At 45.5% G+C, this 17,500-nt stretch overlaps 3 protein-coding genes and 2 long non-coding RNA genes across 19 annotated transcripts in view; 3 read left to right on the top strand and 2 right to left on the bottom strand.

Annotated features, from left to right (window-relative positions):
• The window catches only part of LOC126990132 (uncharacterized), a 42,003-nt gene extending 40,388 nt beyond the window's left edge, over positions 1 to 1,615 (top strand). The window contains exon 12 of the transcript XR_007744040.1: positions 1,400 to 1,615. The gene's annotated coding sequence lies outside the window, so the exon portion shown is untranslated. The remainder of the gene's footprint in view (positions 1 to 1,399) is intronic.
• A 268-nt stretch (positions 1,616 to 1,883) lies between these two features.
• LOC126990130 (uncharacterized) lies at positions 1,884 to 3,641 on the top strand. Of its 2 annotated transcripts, none has more exons than XR_007744034.1 (2): positions 1,884 to 1,918; positions 2,102 to 3,641. It is a non-coding gene; the product is annotated as an uncharacterized LOC126990130 (long non-coding RNA). The 2 variants fall into 2 exon arrangements; XR_007744035.1 differs by lacking the exon at positions 1,884 to 1,918 and adding an exon at positions 1,979 to 2,009.
• Positions 3,540 to 17,500, bottom strand: part of LOC126990128 (lysine-specific demethylase 6B-like) — a 33,717-nt gene continuing 19,756 nt past the window's right edge. For 2 of the 9 annotated variants that reach the window (XM_050848675.1, XM_050848676.1), the window contains exons 5-10: positions 17,125 to 17,286; positions 11,412 to 11,569; positions 10,108 to 10,335; positions 8,654 to 8,779; positions 5,684 to 5,828; positions 3,540 to 3,712 (exon numbers count right to left, since the gene is read on the bottom strand). In XM_050848675.1, coding sequence (XP_050704632.1) covers positions 3,680 to 3,712; positions 5,684 to 5,828; positions 8,654 to 8,779; positions 10,108 to 10,335; positions 11,412 to 11,569; positions 17,125 to 17,286 — 852 coding nt within the window. In that variant the 3' untranslated portion in view covers positions 3,540 to 3,679. Of the gene's footprint in view, positions 3,713 to 5,683; positions 5,829 to 8,653; positions 8,780 to 10,107; positions 10,336 to 11,411; positions 11,570 to 17,124; positions 17,287 to 17,500 lie in introns of those variants that run through there. The other 7 variants (XM_050848677.1, XR_007744032.1, XR_007744033.1 and 4 more) reach the window with 7 other exon arrangements.
• LOC126990129 (uncharacterized) lies at positions 4,286 to 5,623 on the top strand. Of its 3 annotated transcripts, none has more exons than XM_050848684.1 (2): positions 4,286 to 4,446; positions 4,726 to 5,623. In XM_050848684.1, the coding sequence occupies exons 1-2, from the start codon at positions 4,286 to 4,288 to the stop codon at positions 5,621 to 5,623; spliced, it is 1,059 nt and encodes a 352-aa protein (XP_050704641.1). The 3 variants fall into 3 exon arrangements, with proteins under 3 accessions (XP_050704641.1, XP_050704640.1, XP_050704642.1); XM_050848683.1 differs by having other exon boundaries at positions 4,633 to 5,623; XM_050848685.1 differs by having other exon boundaries at positions 4,308 to 4,446; positions 4,540 to 5,623.
• Positions 14,300 to 17,116, bottom strand: LOC126990131 (uncharacterized). Of its 4 annotated transcripts, XR_007744037.1 has the most exons (4): positions 16,992 to 17,116; positions 16,450 to 16,910; positions 14,516 to 14,585; positions 14,300 to 14,434 (listed from the first exon to the last, which is right to left on the bottom strand). It is a non-coding gene; the product is annotated as an uncharacterized LOC126990131 (long non-coding RNA). The 4 variants fall into 4 exon arrangements; XR_007744039.1 differs by lacking the exon at positions 14,516 to 14,585 and having other exon boundaries at positions 14,311 to 14,434; positions 16,461 to 16,910; XR_007744036.1 differs by lacking the exon at positions 14,300 to 14,434 and having other exon boundaries at positions 14,453 to 14,585; positions 16,531 to 16,910.

The following is a 17,500-nucleotide window of genomic DNA, read 5'->3' as shown; positions in this document are numbered from 1 at the left end:
GTGTGTGTGTGTGTGTGATGGCTTGACGAGGGTGTGATAATAGGTGCAAACAGCGGTACAGGAGACTTACAGGAGGCGAGGACAAACAGCTGTGGTTCAGTTAAGTCCTTCAACTAACTCGGAGTCAAGCATTTGATTTTTTTTTTTTTCACGACCCAAAACGGAGGTAGATGGCTAAGATGCGTGACCATTTTTTTTTTTTTACACCAGAGGAGTCAGTTCAAGGGCACACAAAAAAAGAAAACAATAATAAAAAAAAGCCCGCTAATCGCTGCTCCCATAAAAGAATCAGAAGAGGCGGCCAAAAGCAAGGTCAAATTCGGGAGGAGAGGTGTCCTGATACCCTCCTCTTGAAAGAGTTCAAGTCATAGGCAGGAGGAAATACAGATGAAGGAAGATTGTTCCAGAGCTTACCAGCGTGAGGGATGAAAGAGTGAAGATGCTGGTTAACTCTTGCATAAGGGATTTGGACAGTAAAGGGATGAAAGAGTGAAGATGCTGGTTAACTCTTGCATAAGGGATTTGGACAGTATAGGGATGAAAGAGTGAAGATGCTGGTTAACTCTTGCATAAGGGATTTGGACAGTAAAGGGATGAAAGAGTGAAGATGCTGGTTAACTCTTGCGTAAGGGATTTGGACAGTATAGGGATGAAAGAGTGAAGATGCTGGTTAACTCTTGCATAAGGGATTTGGACAGTATAGGGATGAAAGAGTGAAGATGCTGGTTAACTCTTGTGTAAGGGATTTGGACAGTATAGGGATGAAAGTGAAGATGCTGGTTAACTCTTGCGTAAGGGATTTGGACAGTAAAGGGATGAAAGAGTGAAGATGCTGGTTAACTCTTGCGTAAGGGATTTGGACAGTAAAGGGATGAAAGAGTGAAGATGCTGGTTAACTCTTGCATAAGGGATTTGGACAGTATAGGGATGAAAGAGTTAACCAGCATCTTCACTCTGTTTTACTCCAATCCATGTGTGTGTGTGTTACTCCCCTGTGCACTGAGGCAATGATCCACAGCTTAAAACAGTTAGGAAATGTGTTAAGGATGAAATAGGATGCTTGGAAACGGTAGTTTGAATTTTACGCTGAAAGATCCATCCTGCCGGGGGGGACTTGGAATGGACGGGGCAGCTCGGGGCAGACTGTCAGGGGTGGAGGAAAGAATAGGAAGGGAAAGGAAGGAAGGGAAGGGAAAGGAGAGGATGGGAAAGGAAGGGATAAGAAGGGAAGGGAAGGGAAAGAAAGGAAATGGAAAGGAAGGAAGGAAGGGAGGAAGGAAGGGAGGGAAGGAAAGGAAGGGAAGGGAAAGGAAGGAACGAAAGGGAATGGAAAGAAAAGGAAGGGAAATAACAACAACAACAACAACAACAGGATGCTAATGAGTCTGTTTGTCCACAGCTCCGGAAAACTTCGAAAGGAAGAACCAAAGGAAGGAAGGAAGACCATCTCAGAAGACCCCAGAGTCAGCCCCTACAGTCCATCATAGTCCAAGAAATAGCTGAAGGAAGTCCCAAGTTCAAGCGACCTTCCTTTCTTTCTGATTCAAGTCGTCTGTACCTTCAGCGAGGGGGCAAGGCGACCATGGACCTCTCCCTTCCCTTCCTTTTCTTTCCTTCCTTCCTTCCTCCTTCCTTCCTTCCTTCCCTTCCCTTTCCTTCCTTTTCCTTCCCCATCCCTTCCTGTCCCTTCCCTTCCTGTCCCTTCCCCACCCTTTCATAAGCCACACAGTGTCTGCCATCCATGTCTTGCAGCAGGCCAGCCATTCTGACTTGCTCTTCCTTCCAAGCAAGCAGTCACTCTCCTCAGCACATGACCCAGAAGCTTCACTTGTCCTATGCTTTTCATCAAGTGCCTGGCTGTCTGCTGCTCTTTGTCATAGAGTTGTTGTCATTATCTTAGTTAGTTAGTTAGTTAGAGGTCCAGATAATTGTTGTATGGGCAAGACTCCTGTCCCTCCCTCTCCTTCCTCCCTTCCTCTCCTCTCTCCCCAAGTTCCCAGTCTGCAGAGGTCCAGATAATTGTTGTATGGGCAAGACTCCTGTCCCTCCCTCTCCTTCCTCCTTCCTCTCCACCTGTTCCCCAAGTTCCCAGTCTGTGGAGGTCCAGATAATTGTTGTATGGGCAAGACTCCTGTCCCTCCCTCTCCTTCCCTCCCTTCCTCTCCACCTGTCCCCCAAGTTCCCAGTCTGTGGAGGTCCAGATAATTGTTGTATGGGCAAGACTCCTGTCCCTCCCTCTCCTTCCCTCCCTTCCTCTCCCTCTCCCCCAAGTTCCCAGTCTGTGGAGGTCCAGATAATTGTTGTAAGGGCAAGACTCCTGTCCCTCCCTCTCCTTCCCTCCCTTCCTCTCCCTCTCCCCCAAGTTCCCAGTCTGTGGAGGTCCAGATAATTGTTGTAAGGGCAAGACTCCTGTCCCTCCCTCTCCTTCCCTCCCTTCCTCTCCCTCTCCCCCAAGTTCCCAGTCTGTGGAGGTCCAGATAATTGTTGTATGGGCAAGACTCCTGTCCCTCCCTCTCCTTCCCTCCCTTCCTCTCCCTCTCCCCTAAGTTCCCAGTCTGCAGAGGTCCAGATAAATGTTGTAAGGGCAAGACTCCTGTCCCTCCCTCTCCCTTCCTTTCCAGTCTTTCTCTCTTGTTCCATTATTTATTTTCTCTCCCTCCCTCTTTCTTTGCTCTCTCCCTTCTTTCATCTCCTCTCCCTTCAGCCGCATTATCGTCTTCCTTCTAATCCATAGCATTTTCTCTCTCCCTTTTACATCTGCTTTATTTCTCTCTCTCTCTCTCTCTCTCTCTCTCTCTCTCTCTCTCTCTCTCTCTCTCTCTTCAAACCCATTGGAATAACAATAATAATAACACACACTACAAGTCCATCTTTATTTATCAACAGCACACACACACACACACACACACACACACACACACACACACACACACAGGGGAGGTCATGTGGCTATCTATGGTGTGGGTTGGGTTGCTGTCTAAGAGGGCATGTGTCTGTAGGGTGACATCCTGTTGACCTTGTGACCTGAGAGGGGGGGGGGGGTCCTTTTATGTGGCTGGGGGGTATGTGTCTGTGGGGATTGTCAACATACTGTGGTGAGACATCCTGTGGGGTCCTGTGGGCTGTGGTGAGGTGAGGTGAGTGAGTATATAGATATATAGATATATATATATATATATATATATATATATATATATATATATATATATATATATATATATATATATATATATATATATATATATATATATTTTCCTTCTTGAACATCTCCAGGACTTGTTCAGTCTCCCAGGTGATCTCTTCTCCTGACACTGCCACATCAAGAGGAGGAGGAGGAGGAGGAAAGAGAGAGAGGAGGTACTCTCTGTGTGTATATATGTATGTCTGTGTATAAGGTTCCATAGGCGAGATCTTCCCCCGGCCTTCTATGGGGCTCAAATTATGCCCCCACAGAAGGGTTCGGGGAGGAGCCAGTCTGTGGAGCCTGATTGAACGTTGTCAAAATATATATTAATAAAGTTTTTGAAATTATGAAGAAATTGTGTTTTACTGTGTGTGTGTGTGTGTGTGTGTGTGTGTGTGTGTGAGAGAGAGAGAGAGAGAGAGAGAGAGAGAGAGAGAGAGAGAGAGAGAGAGAGAGAGAGAGAGATTACTTCTTCTCCTTCTTCTGTTCCTCTTGTTATCTCTTCCTCCTCTTCTTCTTCCTCCGAATCTGTGAATACAAATTTTTATTAATGGAATGAAATGGAAGAGAGAGATTTAAGGAAGGAGAGGAAAGGAAGGAAGGAAATGGGTATAAATTTGATGAACGGAGGAGGAAGAGTAAGTAGGAGAGAGAGAGAGAGAGACAGAGAGAGAGAGAAACATACATTTAGAGAGAGTAGAACTGACAGCCTTACACACACACACACACACATGCTCAAATAGACAGGTAAAGCACAAGACATTATTAATTAAGTAAGTTACCTAAGGAAAGAGTTATATTGTTATAGTATGAGACAGATATTATTATAACATGAGAGTCAGTCACAAATCTCTCTCTCTCTCTCTCTCTCTCTCTCTCTCTCTCTCTCTCTCTCTCTCTCTCTCTCTCATATAGATAGATAGATATAATGTACTACAGCACAAAGCCCAACACTATATACTCAACTCCTTGACTGCAGATTTCCTACAAGACAACATTTCCAAGCTACAGCAATGGATCAAAAAGTGTCTGCTACAATTCAATGAAGGAAAATCTAATGTCTTGCACCTTGGGAGGGGATACCCAGCACACCAATACCACATGGGAAGCACTCCACTATCCACCACAGGGGCAGACAAAGACCTGGGAGTGTATGTTACCAGGCTACCAGTGAAGGGATATCCAGCACACCAATACCACATGGGAAACACTCCACTATCCACCACAGAGGCAGAGAAAGACCTGGGAGTGTATGTTACCAGGTTACCAGTGAAGGGATATCCAGCACACCAATACCACATGGGAAACACTCCACTATCCACCACAGAGAAAGACCTGGGAGTGTATGTTACCAGGCTACCAGTGAAGGGATAACCAGCACACCAATACCACATGGGAAACACTCCACTATCCACCACAGAGAAAGACCTGGGAGTGTATGTTACCAGGCTACCAGTGAAGGGATATCCAGCACACCAATACCACATGGGAAACACTCCACTATCCACCACAGAGAAAGACCTGGGAGTGTATGTTACCAGGCTACCAGTGAAGGGATATCCAGCACACCAATACCACATGGGAAACACTCCACTATCCACCACAGAGGCAGAGAAAGACCTGGGAGTGTATGTTACCAGGCTACCAGTGAAGGGATATCCAGCACACCAATACCACATGGGAAACACTCCACTATCCACCACAGAGGCAGAGAAAGACCTGGGAGTATATGTTACCAGGCTACCAGTGAAGGGATATCCAGCACACCAATACCACATGGGAAACACTCCACTATCCACCACAGAGGCAGAGAAAGACCTGGGAGTGTATGTTACCAGGCTACCAGTGAAGGGATATCCAGCACACCAATACCACATGGGAAACACTCCACTATCCACCACAGAGAAAGACCTGGGAGTGTATGTTACCAGGCTACCAGTGAAGGGATATCCAGCACACCAATACCACATGGGAAACACTCCACTATCCACCACAGAGGCAGAGAAAGACCTGGGAGTGTATGTTACCAGGCTACCAGTGAAGGGATATCCAGCACACCAATACCACATGGGAAACACTCCACTATCCACCACAGAGGCAGAGAAAGACCTGGGAGTGTATGTTACTAGGCTACCAGTGAAGGGATATCCAGCACACCAATACCACATGGGAAACACTCCACTATCCACCACAGAGGCAGAGAAAGACCTGGGAGTGTATGTTACCAGGCTACCAATGAAGGGATATCCAGCACACCAATACCACATGGGAAACACTCCACTATCCACCACAGAGGCAGAGAAAGACCTGGGAGTGTATGTTACCAGGCTACCAGTGAAGGGATATCCAGCACACCAATACCACATGGGAAACACTCCACTATCCACCACAGAGGCAGAGAAAGGCCAAATCCATGCTAATCATAACAGCCAGGTTTGAAGAGATACAGAGCCACCTAATCCATTGGTCACTACAAGGATAAAACTCTTCATTACAAACCTTAGGGCACTTCAGCTCCCAGGAAATGTCGGCCATAACATCAACAGCATCGGCACCACCCACACCAATGCACAGGCCTCCAAGACCACCTACGTTGGGCGTGTGAGAATCAGTGCCCGGGGAAAGCGTAGTTCTCCAAAATGATCTGAAATAGGTCGTTTAGTATTAGTGCATTTACAGAGGAAAGTTTGGTTTAGTCGGCGCAACATCTGTGGTCATATGCCGGAGGGAGGCAGAAGGGGAAGGGAACAGACCCCAGGAGACGGGACACAACCCCTGATTAATACCTGGTACACTGCTGGGTGGACAGGGGCGTAGGGTATTGGAAAAGCCGCCCAAATTTTTCCACTCCGCCCGGGAATTGAACCCGGGCTCTCTTGGTTCTAACAAGTGTTTCTTGAGGTTCATGGTACAGAAGAAGGGTCAGACCACCACCAGGGTCATAAAACTACTACTGGAAATGCCCACAACTCCCACGAAAGCTTTGTCAAATATGTGTTTCTCGGTTCACAGTACAGAGGAAGGGTCACACCACCACCAGGGTCATAGAACTACTCCTGGAAATGCCCACAACTCCCACGAAAGCCTTGTCAAATATGTGTTTCTAGGTTCACAGTACAGAGGAAGGGTCACACCACCACCAGGGTCATAGAACTACTCCTGGAAATGCCCACAACTCCCACGAAAGCTTTTCAAATATGTGTTTCTATGTTCACAGCACACAAGAAGGGTCACACCACCACCAGTGTCATAAAACTACTCCTGGAAATGCCCATAACTCCTACGAAAGCCTTGTCAAATATGTGTTTCTAGGTTCACAGTACAGAAGAAGGGTCACACCACCACCAGGGTCATAAAACTACTCCTGGAAATGCCCATAACTCCTATGAAAGCCTTGTCAAATATGTGTTTCTAGGTTCACAGTACAGAAGAAGGGTCACACCACCATCAGGGTCATAGAACTACTCCTGAAATGCCCATAACTCCTATGAAATCCTTGTCAAATATGTGTTTCTAGGTTCACAGCACAGAAGAAGGGTCACACCACCACCAGGGTCATAGAACTACTCCTGGAAATGCCCACAACTCCGAAAGCTTGTCAAATAGGTGTTCTTGGGCACTGAAATGTCTTATGATACAATGATACAACCCTTACTGTATGTATCAATTCATGTATGTATATGTTACAGTAAGATTGTGAAACTAGGGATTTCGTGAAATCCCTAGAACTTTCAGAGAATTCGTGAAATTACTGTTTCACTTCGGGACTTCATGAAATTACTGAAATATTTATGGATTTCATGTATTTACTGGTTTCACTGCAAACCCTCGTCACCTCAAAGCATCGTCATGAGTAAACAAAATGTACAGCCATGGCTGATAGTCCTTGAGCAGGTGGTGGTGAATAACTGTACAGGGCGCTCCAACCACTTGATCTTTCAAACCACTCTCAACTTACAGATGGAATGCTCGGAACTTCAGTGGTTCTAAAACTTGCTTCTAGAATTGGAACTTCAGTGGTTCTAAAACTTGCTTCTAGAATTGGAACTTCAGTGGTTCTAAAACTTGCTTCTAGAATTGGAACTTCAGTGGTTGGAAAACTTGCTTCTAGAATTGGAACTTCAGTGGTTGGAAAACTTGCTTCTAGAATTGGAACTTCAGTGGTTGGAAAACTTGCTTCTAGACCTGTCAGTGTAAATAATGATGCGCTGCCTAGTGAACAGGTGTGCGTGTGCTGCTGTGTGGTGGAGGGTTACAACTTACTATTAAAGGCCAGTGTTAACTTTAAGTGATTGTGTCTGCCTTAACCCAAAGTTTGACTGCAAGTGTGGCATAACACATATTAACACAATTAACCTAACAAGGCTACTTTTGATCATCACTTGAACTCTACACAGTTTGTTGCTTGAACTTTACACAGTTTGTTTATTCAGTTTGTTTGTTTGTTTCAGATTGCTTTTGAAACACAACCACAGCTAAATACAGGGACGGTAGAGCATGCTGAATCAGTCTATTCTTGCATTGCAAAATAACATGAATGTTATACTAATACATTCTACTTGATTTTATACATGATTTTTATGATATGATATGATTTATGAATAAAATTTCAAAATAAATCTTCTGTTGTTCTATGTATTTACAATCATCAGGGATTTCATGAAATAACTGAAGTATCATTTCAGTAAATACATCAAATCCCTAAATATTTTAGTAGTTTCATGAAGCATTTACTATCATCAGGGATTTCATGAAATAACTGTAGTATCATTTCAGTAAATACATCAAATCCCTAGATATTTTAGTAATTTCATGAAGTCCCTAAGTGAAACAGTAATTTCACGAATTCCCTGAAAGTTTTAGGGATTTCACGAAATCCCAAGTTTCACAATCTTACTGTAACATATATATGAAGGAATAAAATCTCTGCACCTCAACAAGGGAGGTTTGAGATGACTTTAGGGGAAACAATTCTGCTGTGAACCGTAAAAGTCCCCAAGCACATATAAGTGGGGTAATTTGTTGCCCCTGAGCTGTCTCCTCTCTTGTGAAAAATATATAAATACACAAAGGCGAAGGGTGCGTGGAGACATGATCGAGGTTTATAAATGGATGAAGGGCTTTAATAAGGGAGACATTCATAAGGTTTTGTTGGTAAGAGAACCGGGTAGGACACGAAGTAACGGGTTTAAACTGGATAAATTCAGATTCAACAGGGACATAGGCAAAAATTGGTTTACTAACAGGGTGGTGGATGAGTGGAATAGGCTTAGCAGTCATGTGGTGAGTGCCAATACAATTGTCACATTCAAAAATAGACTAGATAAATTCATGGACAGCGATATTAGGTGGGGTTAGATACACGGGAGCTTAGGGTCAAAGGAGCTGCCTCGTACAGGCCTACCGGCCTCTTGCAGACTCCTGCGTTCTTATGTTCTTAAGTAACAGCTGTGATTCCTTGTGACCCACCTGATGAATAATCCCAGAGCCAGGCTTCCAGAATCCAACTCCATACTTGGCCCCAGCAGTAGCCGGGAAATTGTAGACCTCTTTGCTGATTTCAATGGCTCGCTGGAGATCCTGAGGGCCATCGATCTGCAAGTCAGGCAGTGTTAACACCTTGACTGTGGATTTCCTACAAGAACACCTCGCCAAGCTACAGAAATGGAACAAAAAGTGGCTGCTACAATTCAATGAAGAAATGTAATCTTGGAGAATCACAAGCTACAGATTCACAAAGGAAAAGTTGGAAAGTTTGGTTTAGTCGGCGCAACATCTGTGGTTATATGCCGGAGATAGACAGGCGGGGAAGGAATTATAGGAAAAGGGAACAGTTGGAAAGTTTGGTTTAGTGGGCGCAACATCTGTGGTCATATGCCGGAGAGAGACAGAAGGGGAAGGAAATATAGGAGAAGGGAAACAGAAGAGGGAAGGAATTATAGGAGAAGGGAACAGTTGGAAAGTTTGGTTTAGTCGCAACATTTGTGGTTATATGCCGGAGACAGACAGGCGGGGAAGGATTTATAGGAGAAGGGAACAGTTGGAAAGTTTGGTTTAGTGGGAGCAACATCTGTGGTCTTATGCTGGAGAGAGACAGAAGGGGAAGGAATTATAGGAGAAGGGAACAGTTGGAAAGTTTGGTTTAGTGGGAGCAACATCTGTGGTCGTATGCCGGAGAGAGACAGAAGGGGAAGGAATTATAGGAGAAGGGAACAGTTGGAAAGTTTGGTTTAGTCGGCGCAACATCTGTGGTCATATGCCGGAGAGAGACAGAAGGGGAAGGACTTATAGGAGAAGGAACAATTGGAAAGTTTGGTTTAGTGGGCGCAACATCTGTGGTCATATGCTGGAGAGAGACAGAAGGGGAAGGAATTATAGGAGAAGGGAACAGTTGGAAAGTTTGGTTTAGTCAGCGCAACATCTGTGGTCATATGCCGGAGAGAGACAGAAGGGGAAGGAATTATAGGAGAAGGGAAACAGAAGAGGGAAGGAAGTATAAAAGAAGGGAACAGTTGGAAAGTTTGGTTTAGTCGGCACAACATCTGTGGTCATATGCCGAAGAGAGACAGAAGGGGAAGGAATCATAGGAGAAGGGAACAGACCCCAGGAGACGGGACACAACCCCCGATTAATACCTGGTACACCGCTGGGTGGACAGGGGCTACATAGGGTATCGGAAAACCCGCTCAAATTTTTCCACTCCGCCCGGGAATTGGCTCTCTCGGTTGTGAGGCGAGTGTGCTAACCACTGCACCACGAAGCCCCCCCCATCCCATCCTGACACACCATATCTTATATAATAACTCATTTCCACTGTATGTATTCTCAATTGCTGTGCTGCATTCTATTGTTTCCTTTTATTTTGTGTGCCTTTGAGCTGTCTCCTTTGCTGTAAAAAAAAAAAAGAGAGAATGCTTCCTCACCTGTACTTGAATAAGATGGTCACAGTGGATGGTTGATGGTACGGTGACCCTGGGCAGTCCAGAGCTAATGAACTGAAGCACGGCCATCTGTGCTGTGGCGTCCTGCATTGCAACGCGGTCTGGGTGGAGCTTGAGGTAGTGGGACTCACCTCGGACGATTTCTTGGTTGAAGGATCGGACAGATGAGAGTACAGCACTTTTTCCGAGAGGGTGAGAGGGCGGTTCAGCCTGGAAGGGGAAGAAACAGCCTTAGAAAGATTGGTTAACTCCTTGGCTGCGGATTTCCTACAAGAAGACATCACCAAGCTACAGGAGTGGAGCAAAAAGTGTCTGCTACAATTCAATGAAAAAAAATGTTAAGTCTTGTACCTTGGGAGGGGATATCCAGCACATCAATACCACATGGGAAACACTCTTGCATAAGGGGTTTGGACAGTATAGGGATGAAAGAGTGAAGATGCTGGTTAACTCTTGCATAAGGGGTTTGGACAGTATAGGGATGAAAGAGTGAAGATGCTGGTTAACTCTTGCATAAGGGGTTTGGACAGTATAGGGATGAAAGAGTGAAGATGCTGGTTAACTCTTGCATAAGGGGTTTGGACAGTATAGGGATGAAAGAGTGAAGATGCTGGTTAACTCTTGCATAAGGGGTTTGGACAGTATAGGGATGAAAGAGTGAAGATGCTGGTTAACTCTTGCATAAGGGGTTTGGACAGTATAGGGATGAAAGAGTGAAGATGCTGGTTAACTCTTGCTTAAAGGGTTTGGACAGTATAGGGATGAGCATGAGTAGAAAGTCGTGTGCAGCGGGGCCGCGGGAGGGGGGGAGGCATGCAGTTAGTAAGTTCAGAAGAGCAGTCAGCGTGAAAATATCGATAGAAGATAGAAAGAGAGGCAACATGGCGGCGGAATTTTAAAAAAAGTAGAAAGTTTGGTTTAGTGGGCGCAACATCTGTGGTCATATGCCGGAGAGACAGAAGGGGAAGGAATTATAGGAGAAGAGAACAGACCCCAGGAGACGGGACACAACCCCCGATTAATACCTGGTACACTGCTGGGTGGACAGGGGCTACGTAGGGTATCGGAAAACCCGCTCAAATTTTTCCACTCCGCCCGGGAATCGAACCCAGGCTCTCTCGGTTGTGAGGCAAGTGTGCTAACCACTGCACCATGAAGCCCCTCGATATTTAAGAGGTAGAAGACTATTAGTAAGAGGAAGAGAGGAGGATTTGATGTATTCTTAAAAATTACATATTTATGAACAAACATTTCACATTGGGTCAGCTTCAAAGCCTTTCACACACCTTTGTTGGACGATATCTAAGTTGGCCTGCAGCTTGGGGTAGGGCATCTCCGAGCCAGGGTCCAGGTGGGACATGGCCACCTTCTGGGCCGTAGAGATCAGCGGGGAGACGTGGAAGCATCGTGCCTGGACCTGGCCACGGACAACACTCCTAACACTCTGTGGGGGAGGACGAACATGTCAACATACAGCATATTGGAACATAGACATTATTAACCCAGTAGCAGCGGGGATCATGTTTCTTAATGGTCCCTCTAAGCAAGAAAAATGAGGAGAAATCATCACTCACACAAACCATTTCATAATATATATATCAAAGCATTTGTGATCAGATTATGTATCATCTATTTTGGGGTTTACATGGTAAAGCCACAATTTGCCCGTTGCTACACGGTAAAGCCACAAATTTGGCCGCCGCTACACGGTAAAGCCACAAATTTGGCCCGTCGCTGCTACACGGTAAAAGCCAAATTTGCCCGTCGCTGCTACACGGTAAAGCCACAAATTTGGCCCGTCGCTGCTACACGGTAAAGCCACAAATTTGGCCCGTCGCTGCTACACGGTAAAGCCCCAAATTTGGCCCGTCGTTACACGGTAAAGCCACAAATTTGGCCCGTCGCTGCTACACGGTAAAGCCACAAATTTGGCCCGTCGCTGCTACACGGTAAAGCCACAAATTTGGCCCGTCGCTGCTACACGGTAAAGCCACAAATTTGGCCCGTCGCTGCTGCTACACGGTAAAGCCACAAATTTAGCCCGTCGCTGCTACACGGTAAAGCCACAAATCTGACCCGTCGCTGCTAGCGGGTTAAAGCACAAAAAGTGACACTGTAGTGCTGAAAACATGACACAAGCGCACGGATGCTATTTCTATGAGTTTACAACGCGGACTGAGACTAGAACCAAGAATTACCCGAGACCGAGTAAGAACTGACCCAAAATCTTGCAAAATTCTTACGTTTCTTGTTCTGGTGTGTCAGATTTTAAAGAATTCCCCCAATTCTTGGGCTGGGTGCGGCCACTGTTCTGCTGGCCGCACCTCCATAGGCCTATGGCGATGACCATTTCCTGAGCTTCCTGTGGGTAACCCTGCCAGGTGGGGTGGACATAGAGCTCACGAGGTCACTGTTGTGTTACTGTTGCACCCCAGACCATGTTAAAGCATCACTGTATGATAAGCAAGAACTTCCCGGAATGAAAACATCATCGCCATCGTTAGAAACAATTCAAACGATGCCATTTGTCAATATTTTGTGTTGGATATCCCCTCCGAAGGTGGATGACTTTACATTTTCCTTCAGTGAATTGTAGCAGCCACCTTTTGTTACATTCCTGTAGCTTGGTGATGTCTTGTTGTGGGAAATCCACAGTCAAGGGATTAAACAAGGACGCACGGCTCAACAAGCTATTTAAGCCGATCACTTTCCTCACTTTAGAAAGACTACAAAATGAACACACTGGCTTCATAAACCACAAACACAAACTAGCAAGAACTGTTGTTTTATCGCCACCTTCATCAACAAACTCCCTATGTCATGTTTTTGACTTTGGGAAGTTGAAAAAGCCGTCTCATTTTGGTAATCTTCCGGTCATGGGCAGAAGAGTTGAGAAAGGCGACTTTGAGGACACGCACACCCCAGACAAAGGCAACTCTGCCCAAAGGTGTGCACCGCACCATGGCGGAAAACTGGCCGAGGAAAATATCCGGAAATACACGAAAAATGGCTTACCAGGCAGACTGTTACGGGGTTGAAGAGGTGCTGACAGTGTGCTGATGGTGTTCTGATGACGGGGTGACAGTGTGCTGATGACGTGGTGTCAGTCTACTGACAATGTGCTGACAGTCTGCTGACAGTGTGCTGACAGTGTGCTGACAGTGTGCTGACAGTCTACTGACAGTGTGCTGACAGTGTGCTGACAGTCTACTGACAGTGTGCTGATGAAGGACTTCTCTCACCACAGTCTGTCACTTTGTTTCGGACTTGATTTCGTTCGTGTCACACGCCCAAATTCACTTTCCATGTGGGTCGACGTCACCCCTGGGGGCATATTGGCCTGGGAGAGGCTAGGCTGACTCACAAGTCGACGCTCTGACCCATATGAGCGTATAGATGCACACGGGAGCGTCCTTTCAATTGCAATTAATTATGGAAATTTGCAAACGCGTCTGACGCGTCAACGGTATATGATTGCAAATCGCTTTTAACGCGTGAGACGCGTCAACGGTGCTCTACGGGTTAAGAACAGTGGCAGTCTGGCAATCTTCAAGAAAGCGCTGAAGACTCACTTATTCACTAAATCCTATGACTTTACAAACGTGACGATCAGGGTTGCAGTAAAGGAAATAATTGAAACATATTCTCCTATTTTTCAAAGAATCACTTCACATACACACATAGATCATCCACAGTCTTTTCTGATACTTTGATTTGAAGCTGCAGTCATTTTTCTTTGAGCAATTTCAGTGAGGACATGTCCAAAACATGACATGATCTGGTTAGACTGTTAGGAGACTAGACAGAGTTGTGGTGTGGTGCTGGCCAAGGCTGGCTGGCTGGCTGGCTGCAGCTGGTCAGTCTTAGGCCTGGCTCAAACAGCCAGCCAGGTTACTTCAACATGTGTTTTAAACTAATGTAGACAATATTGAGGTTTACATTCATTTAATTATTTTCATTTATAAAAAAATATATAAAATCAACTTAGATAAAAAAATCTGATTTGAATAAAAAAAATCCATTTTTTTCATTTAAAAAAAATCAACAACCCTGGTGAGGATTGAGGACAACTTTAGGTGCTAATGTTACTGTTGTAATGTTGGCGGCCCTGTGGAGCGCTGCTGCGGAGGTGGACCGGGGCCTGAAACCTCATCACCGGTGAACGGAAACAGGTAAACTTGACATGGGTAAGCTTGGGTGTGATTCTGGAATATTACCAAGCTGTCACCTCAGCCACAAAAAGCTTGAAACAGGTAAACTTGACATGGGTAAGCTTGGGTGTGATTCTGGAATATTACCAAGCTGTCACCTCAGCCACAAAAAGCTTGTAATAGGTAAACTTGACATGGGTAAGCTTGGGTGTGATTCTGGAATATTACCAAGCTGTCACCTCAGCCACAAAAAGCTTGAAACAGGTAAACTTGACATGGGTAAGCTTGGGTGTGATTCTGGAATATTACCTATCTGTCACCTCAGTAAATCTTAAGAAGTACACTCCACCCCCTCCAACACCCCAGCCCCCCTACCCCGCCAAGACAAGCCTGGGGACCTGTGGGGAACTGGGGTTTGGGGGGGAAGCCCAAATCACTGAAAAATGGGCTTCCAAAATTTCCCTAGAAAAATCTCAAAAGTAGGAAAGTTCCTAACGCATACTCTTGTAGTCTATTCCAATATGACCTAGCATTCGGTCTGTTGACGAATGTCAGGCATGTCATTGGATGGTGGGCATAGTGGCCCCCCCCACCCCACCCGCGCTGCGTAATTTCTGACGGGCCACGCCGCATGTCAAATATATTTAAACTACTCCAACCGAACTTTACGACCTGCTGATGAGGGGAGCTTCGCCCCCCTCGACCCACATATATATGCGACTTCTTTCTGCGAAGAGGTATTTCTCGCAACACCGGTTGCACCACCGTCGCGGCCGCCGCCACAGGAGGCTGCACTTTTGTCAATATTATCCCATATTTTCAATAATAAATAGTCCTTGAATTGGATTTTGAAAGCGTTTCCATGGTTGTTGAACATTTGTAGAAAAGATATATGAATAGCTAGTGTTGTTTGGTAAGGTAGGTAATGGATTGAAATACTGGCACGGTACTAAAACTATTCCTAACCCATCGGTTAGCTTCATCAATCCTTGTAGGGAACCGTTGTTTTGGTGGTGGAAGGACAAATCACTGAAAAATTGCCTTCCAAAATGTCCCTAAAAAAATCAAATATAGGGAAAATTCCCTAGTCTAAAGTAAGGAAAGTCCCTAACGTATACTCTTGTAATTTATTCCAATATAACATACCAGCCGCCGCAGCGGGTCTGTTGAGGAGTGTCGGGCGCGTAATTGGATGGTCACTGTAATGGAACCCCCCCACCCCCCACCGCCGCCGCCCCAATCCGTGTAATTGAGCAACTCTTGGGAAATGTCATGTTTCATAAAAACATATGGTACAGTACTGACAGTTAACCCATCCACTTCTTGTAAGTTGATGGTGGATCATTGTTAGCGAGTAGTTTGGGGTACAAAATGCAACAGATTTGTGACAGCTGTCATATATGAGCCGTTAGTGACCTAACGATTGCTACGCATCACCCTGGCCTCCACTTTACTGAAACTATGAGTACGCGTCCAACAATATCCAGTTGGTTTGTGACACGTGACAAGCTTCATGCGACCGCTATTCACAAAACGCACACATGTCACACGCCGGGTCACTATTCCATTCAATTTTGGATAGTAATCGGTCCTTTTGTCTAACTACATGCATACCAATAAAGAGGTTGAATAGTCAGTCAACACTTACCGAGAGGTGAAGTACAATGATATTTTGAGTGAGAGAGTGAGACTCTGGTCCATCCATCATGATGAAAATTGACTGCAAACATGCCTACGTGGTGCTGCCCGCGCAATTCAACCCACAGAGCTATACATCCTGAATATAATCTTTTAAAATTATAAAATACAAATACTTGTGCCATTATGTGCTTTAATATAGCCAAGAAAATAACATAGAAATCATAGAGACTGTTTTATGTCCAAAATTGTAATGATCCGTGCGTGTACTGACTTGGGAGCTATATAGTTTGTTTGGTGCACTGCAAGGCAGGTACGAGGCTCAGTCTGTGCATAGAGGCGCTCGTGAAACAATAACAATGGACTTAGAAAATCCAAGCCACCCAACTTTATAATTAATGAGGCTTGCCCCCCTGGCCCCTCCCCAAGGTAAAACGTATACGAAAATGCATTATCATTAAATTCTCTCACGTGCTAATTTACAACGAAAGTTGGTTTGGAGTGGTGCTACCTAAGATTAAACCTGAAATGATACCAAGCTGTCACCTCAGCCACAAAAAGCTTGAAACAGGTAAACTTGACATGGGTAAGCTTGGGTGTGATTCTGGAATGTTACCAAGCTGTCACCTCAGCCACAAAAAGCTTGAAACAGGTAAACTTGACATGGGTAAGCTTGGGTGTGATTCTGGAATGTTACCAAGCTGTCACCTCAGCCACAAAAAGCTTGAAACAGGTAAACTTGACATGGGTAAGCTTGGGTGTGATTCTGGAGTAATACCAAGCTGTCACCTCAGCCACAAAAAGCTTGAAACAGGTTAACTTGACATGGGTAAGCTTGGGTGTGATTCTGGAATGTTACCAAGCTGTCACCTCAGCCACAAAAAGCTTGAAACAGGTAAACTTGACATGGGTAAGCTTGGGTGTGATTCTGGAGTAATACCAAGCTGTCACCTCAGCCACAAAAAGCTTGAAACAGGTAAACTTGACATGGGTAAGCTTGGGTGTGATTCTGGAGTAATACCAAGCTGTCACCTCAGCCACAAAAAGCTTGAAACAGGTAAACTTGACATAGATAACCTTGTAATACGCACTGGATGGGCGTGGAGGCGTGGGGGCACTGGATGGGCGTGGAGGCGTGGGGGCACTGGATGGGCGTGGAGGCGTGGGGGCACTGTGTGGGCGTGGGGGCACTGTGTGGGCGTGGGGGCACTGGATGGGCGTGGAGGCGTGGGGGCACTGGATGGGCGTGGAGGCGTGGGGGCACTGTGTGGGCGTGGGGGCACTGTGTGGGCGTGGGCGGCGTGACAGACTCCGCAGCGTCGCTCTGTTTACTTCCGTTGATCTTGACCTTGATCTTGATGTCACAGGAGTCCTGAGAAGGGAGGCCGTGGTTTTGTATGTCCTTATATATAGATTTACATAGAAAATCAGACCACACAGACCCCATGGTCCAGACTAGGTGGTCTGTCCTTAAACCTAAGTGATTTTACATTATTCAGAAGACTCCAAAACGTTGCATTTCTACTCTAGTTAATATTAAGTTGAAGGAAGTGACGGTCGAGCTTATTTTTGAAGGAGTCAATCGT

This window comes from Eriocheir sinensis, unplaced genomic scaffold (genome assembly GCF_024679095.1).
Source record: "Eriocheir sinensis breed Jianghai 21 unplaced genomic scaffold, ASM2467909v1 Scaffold146, whole genome shotgun sequence".
NCBI classification, from domain to species: domain Eukaryota; kingdom Metazoa; phylum Arthropoda; class Malacostraca; order Decapoda; family Varunidae; genus Eriocheir; species Eriocheir sinensis.
Note: the sequence above shows the minus strand (reverse complement) of the source record. Positions and strands in the feature narration are given on the sequence as shown.

Excerpts from the sequence above, each read along its gene's own strand:
- LOC126990129 (XM_050848683.1), top strand. The coding sequence starts at position 4,286 with ATGGGAAGCACTCCACTATCCACCACAGGGGCAGACAAAGACCTGGGA. Across the intron at positions 4,447-4,632 it reads CTGGGAGTGTATGTTACCAG|GCTACCAGTGAAGGGATATC; the intron begins GTTACCAGTGAA and ends GTATGTTACCAG.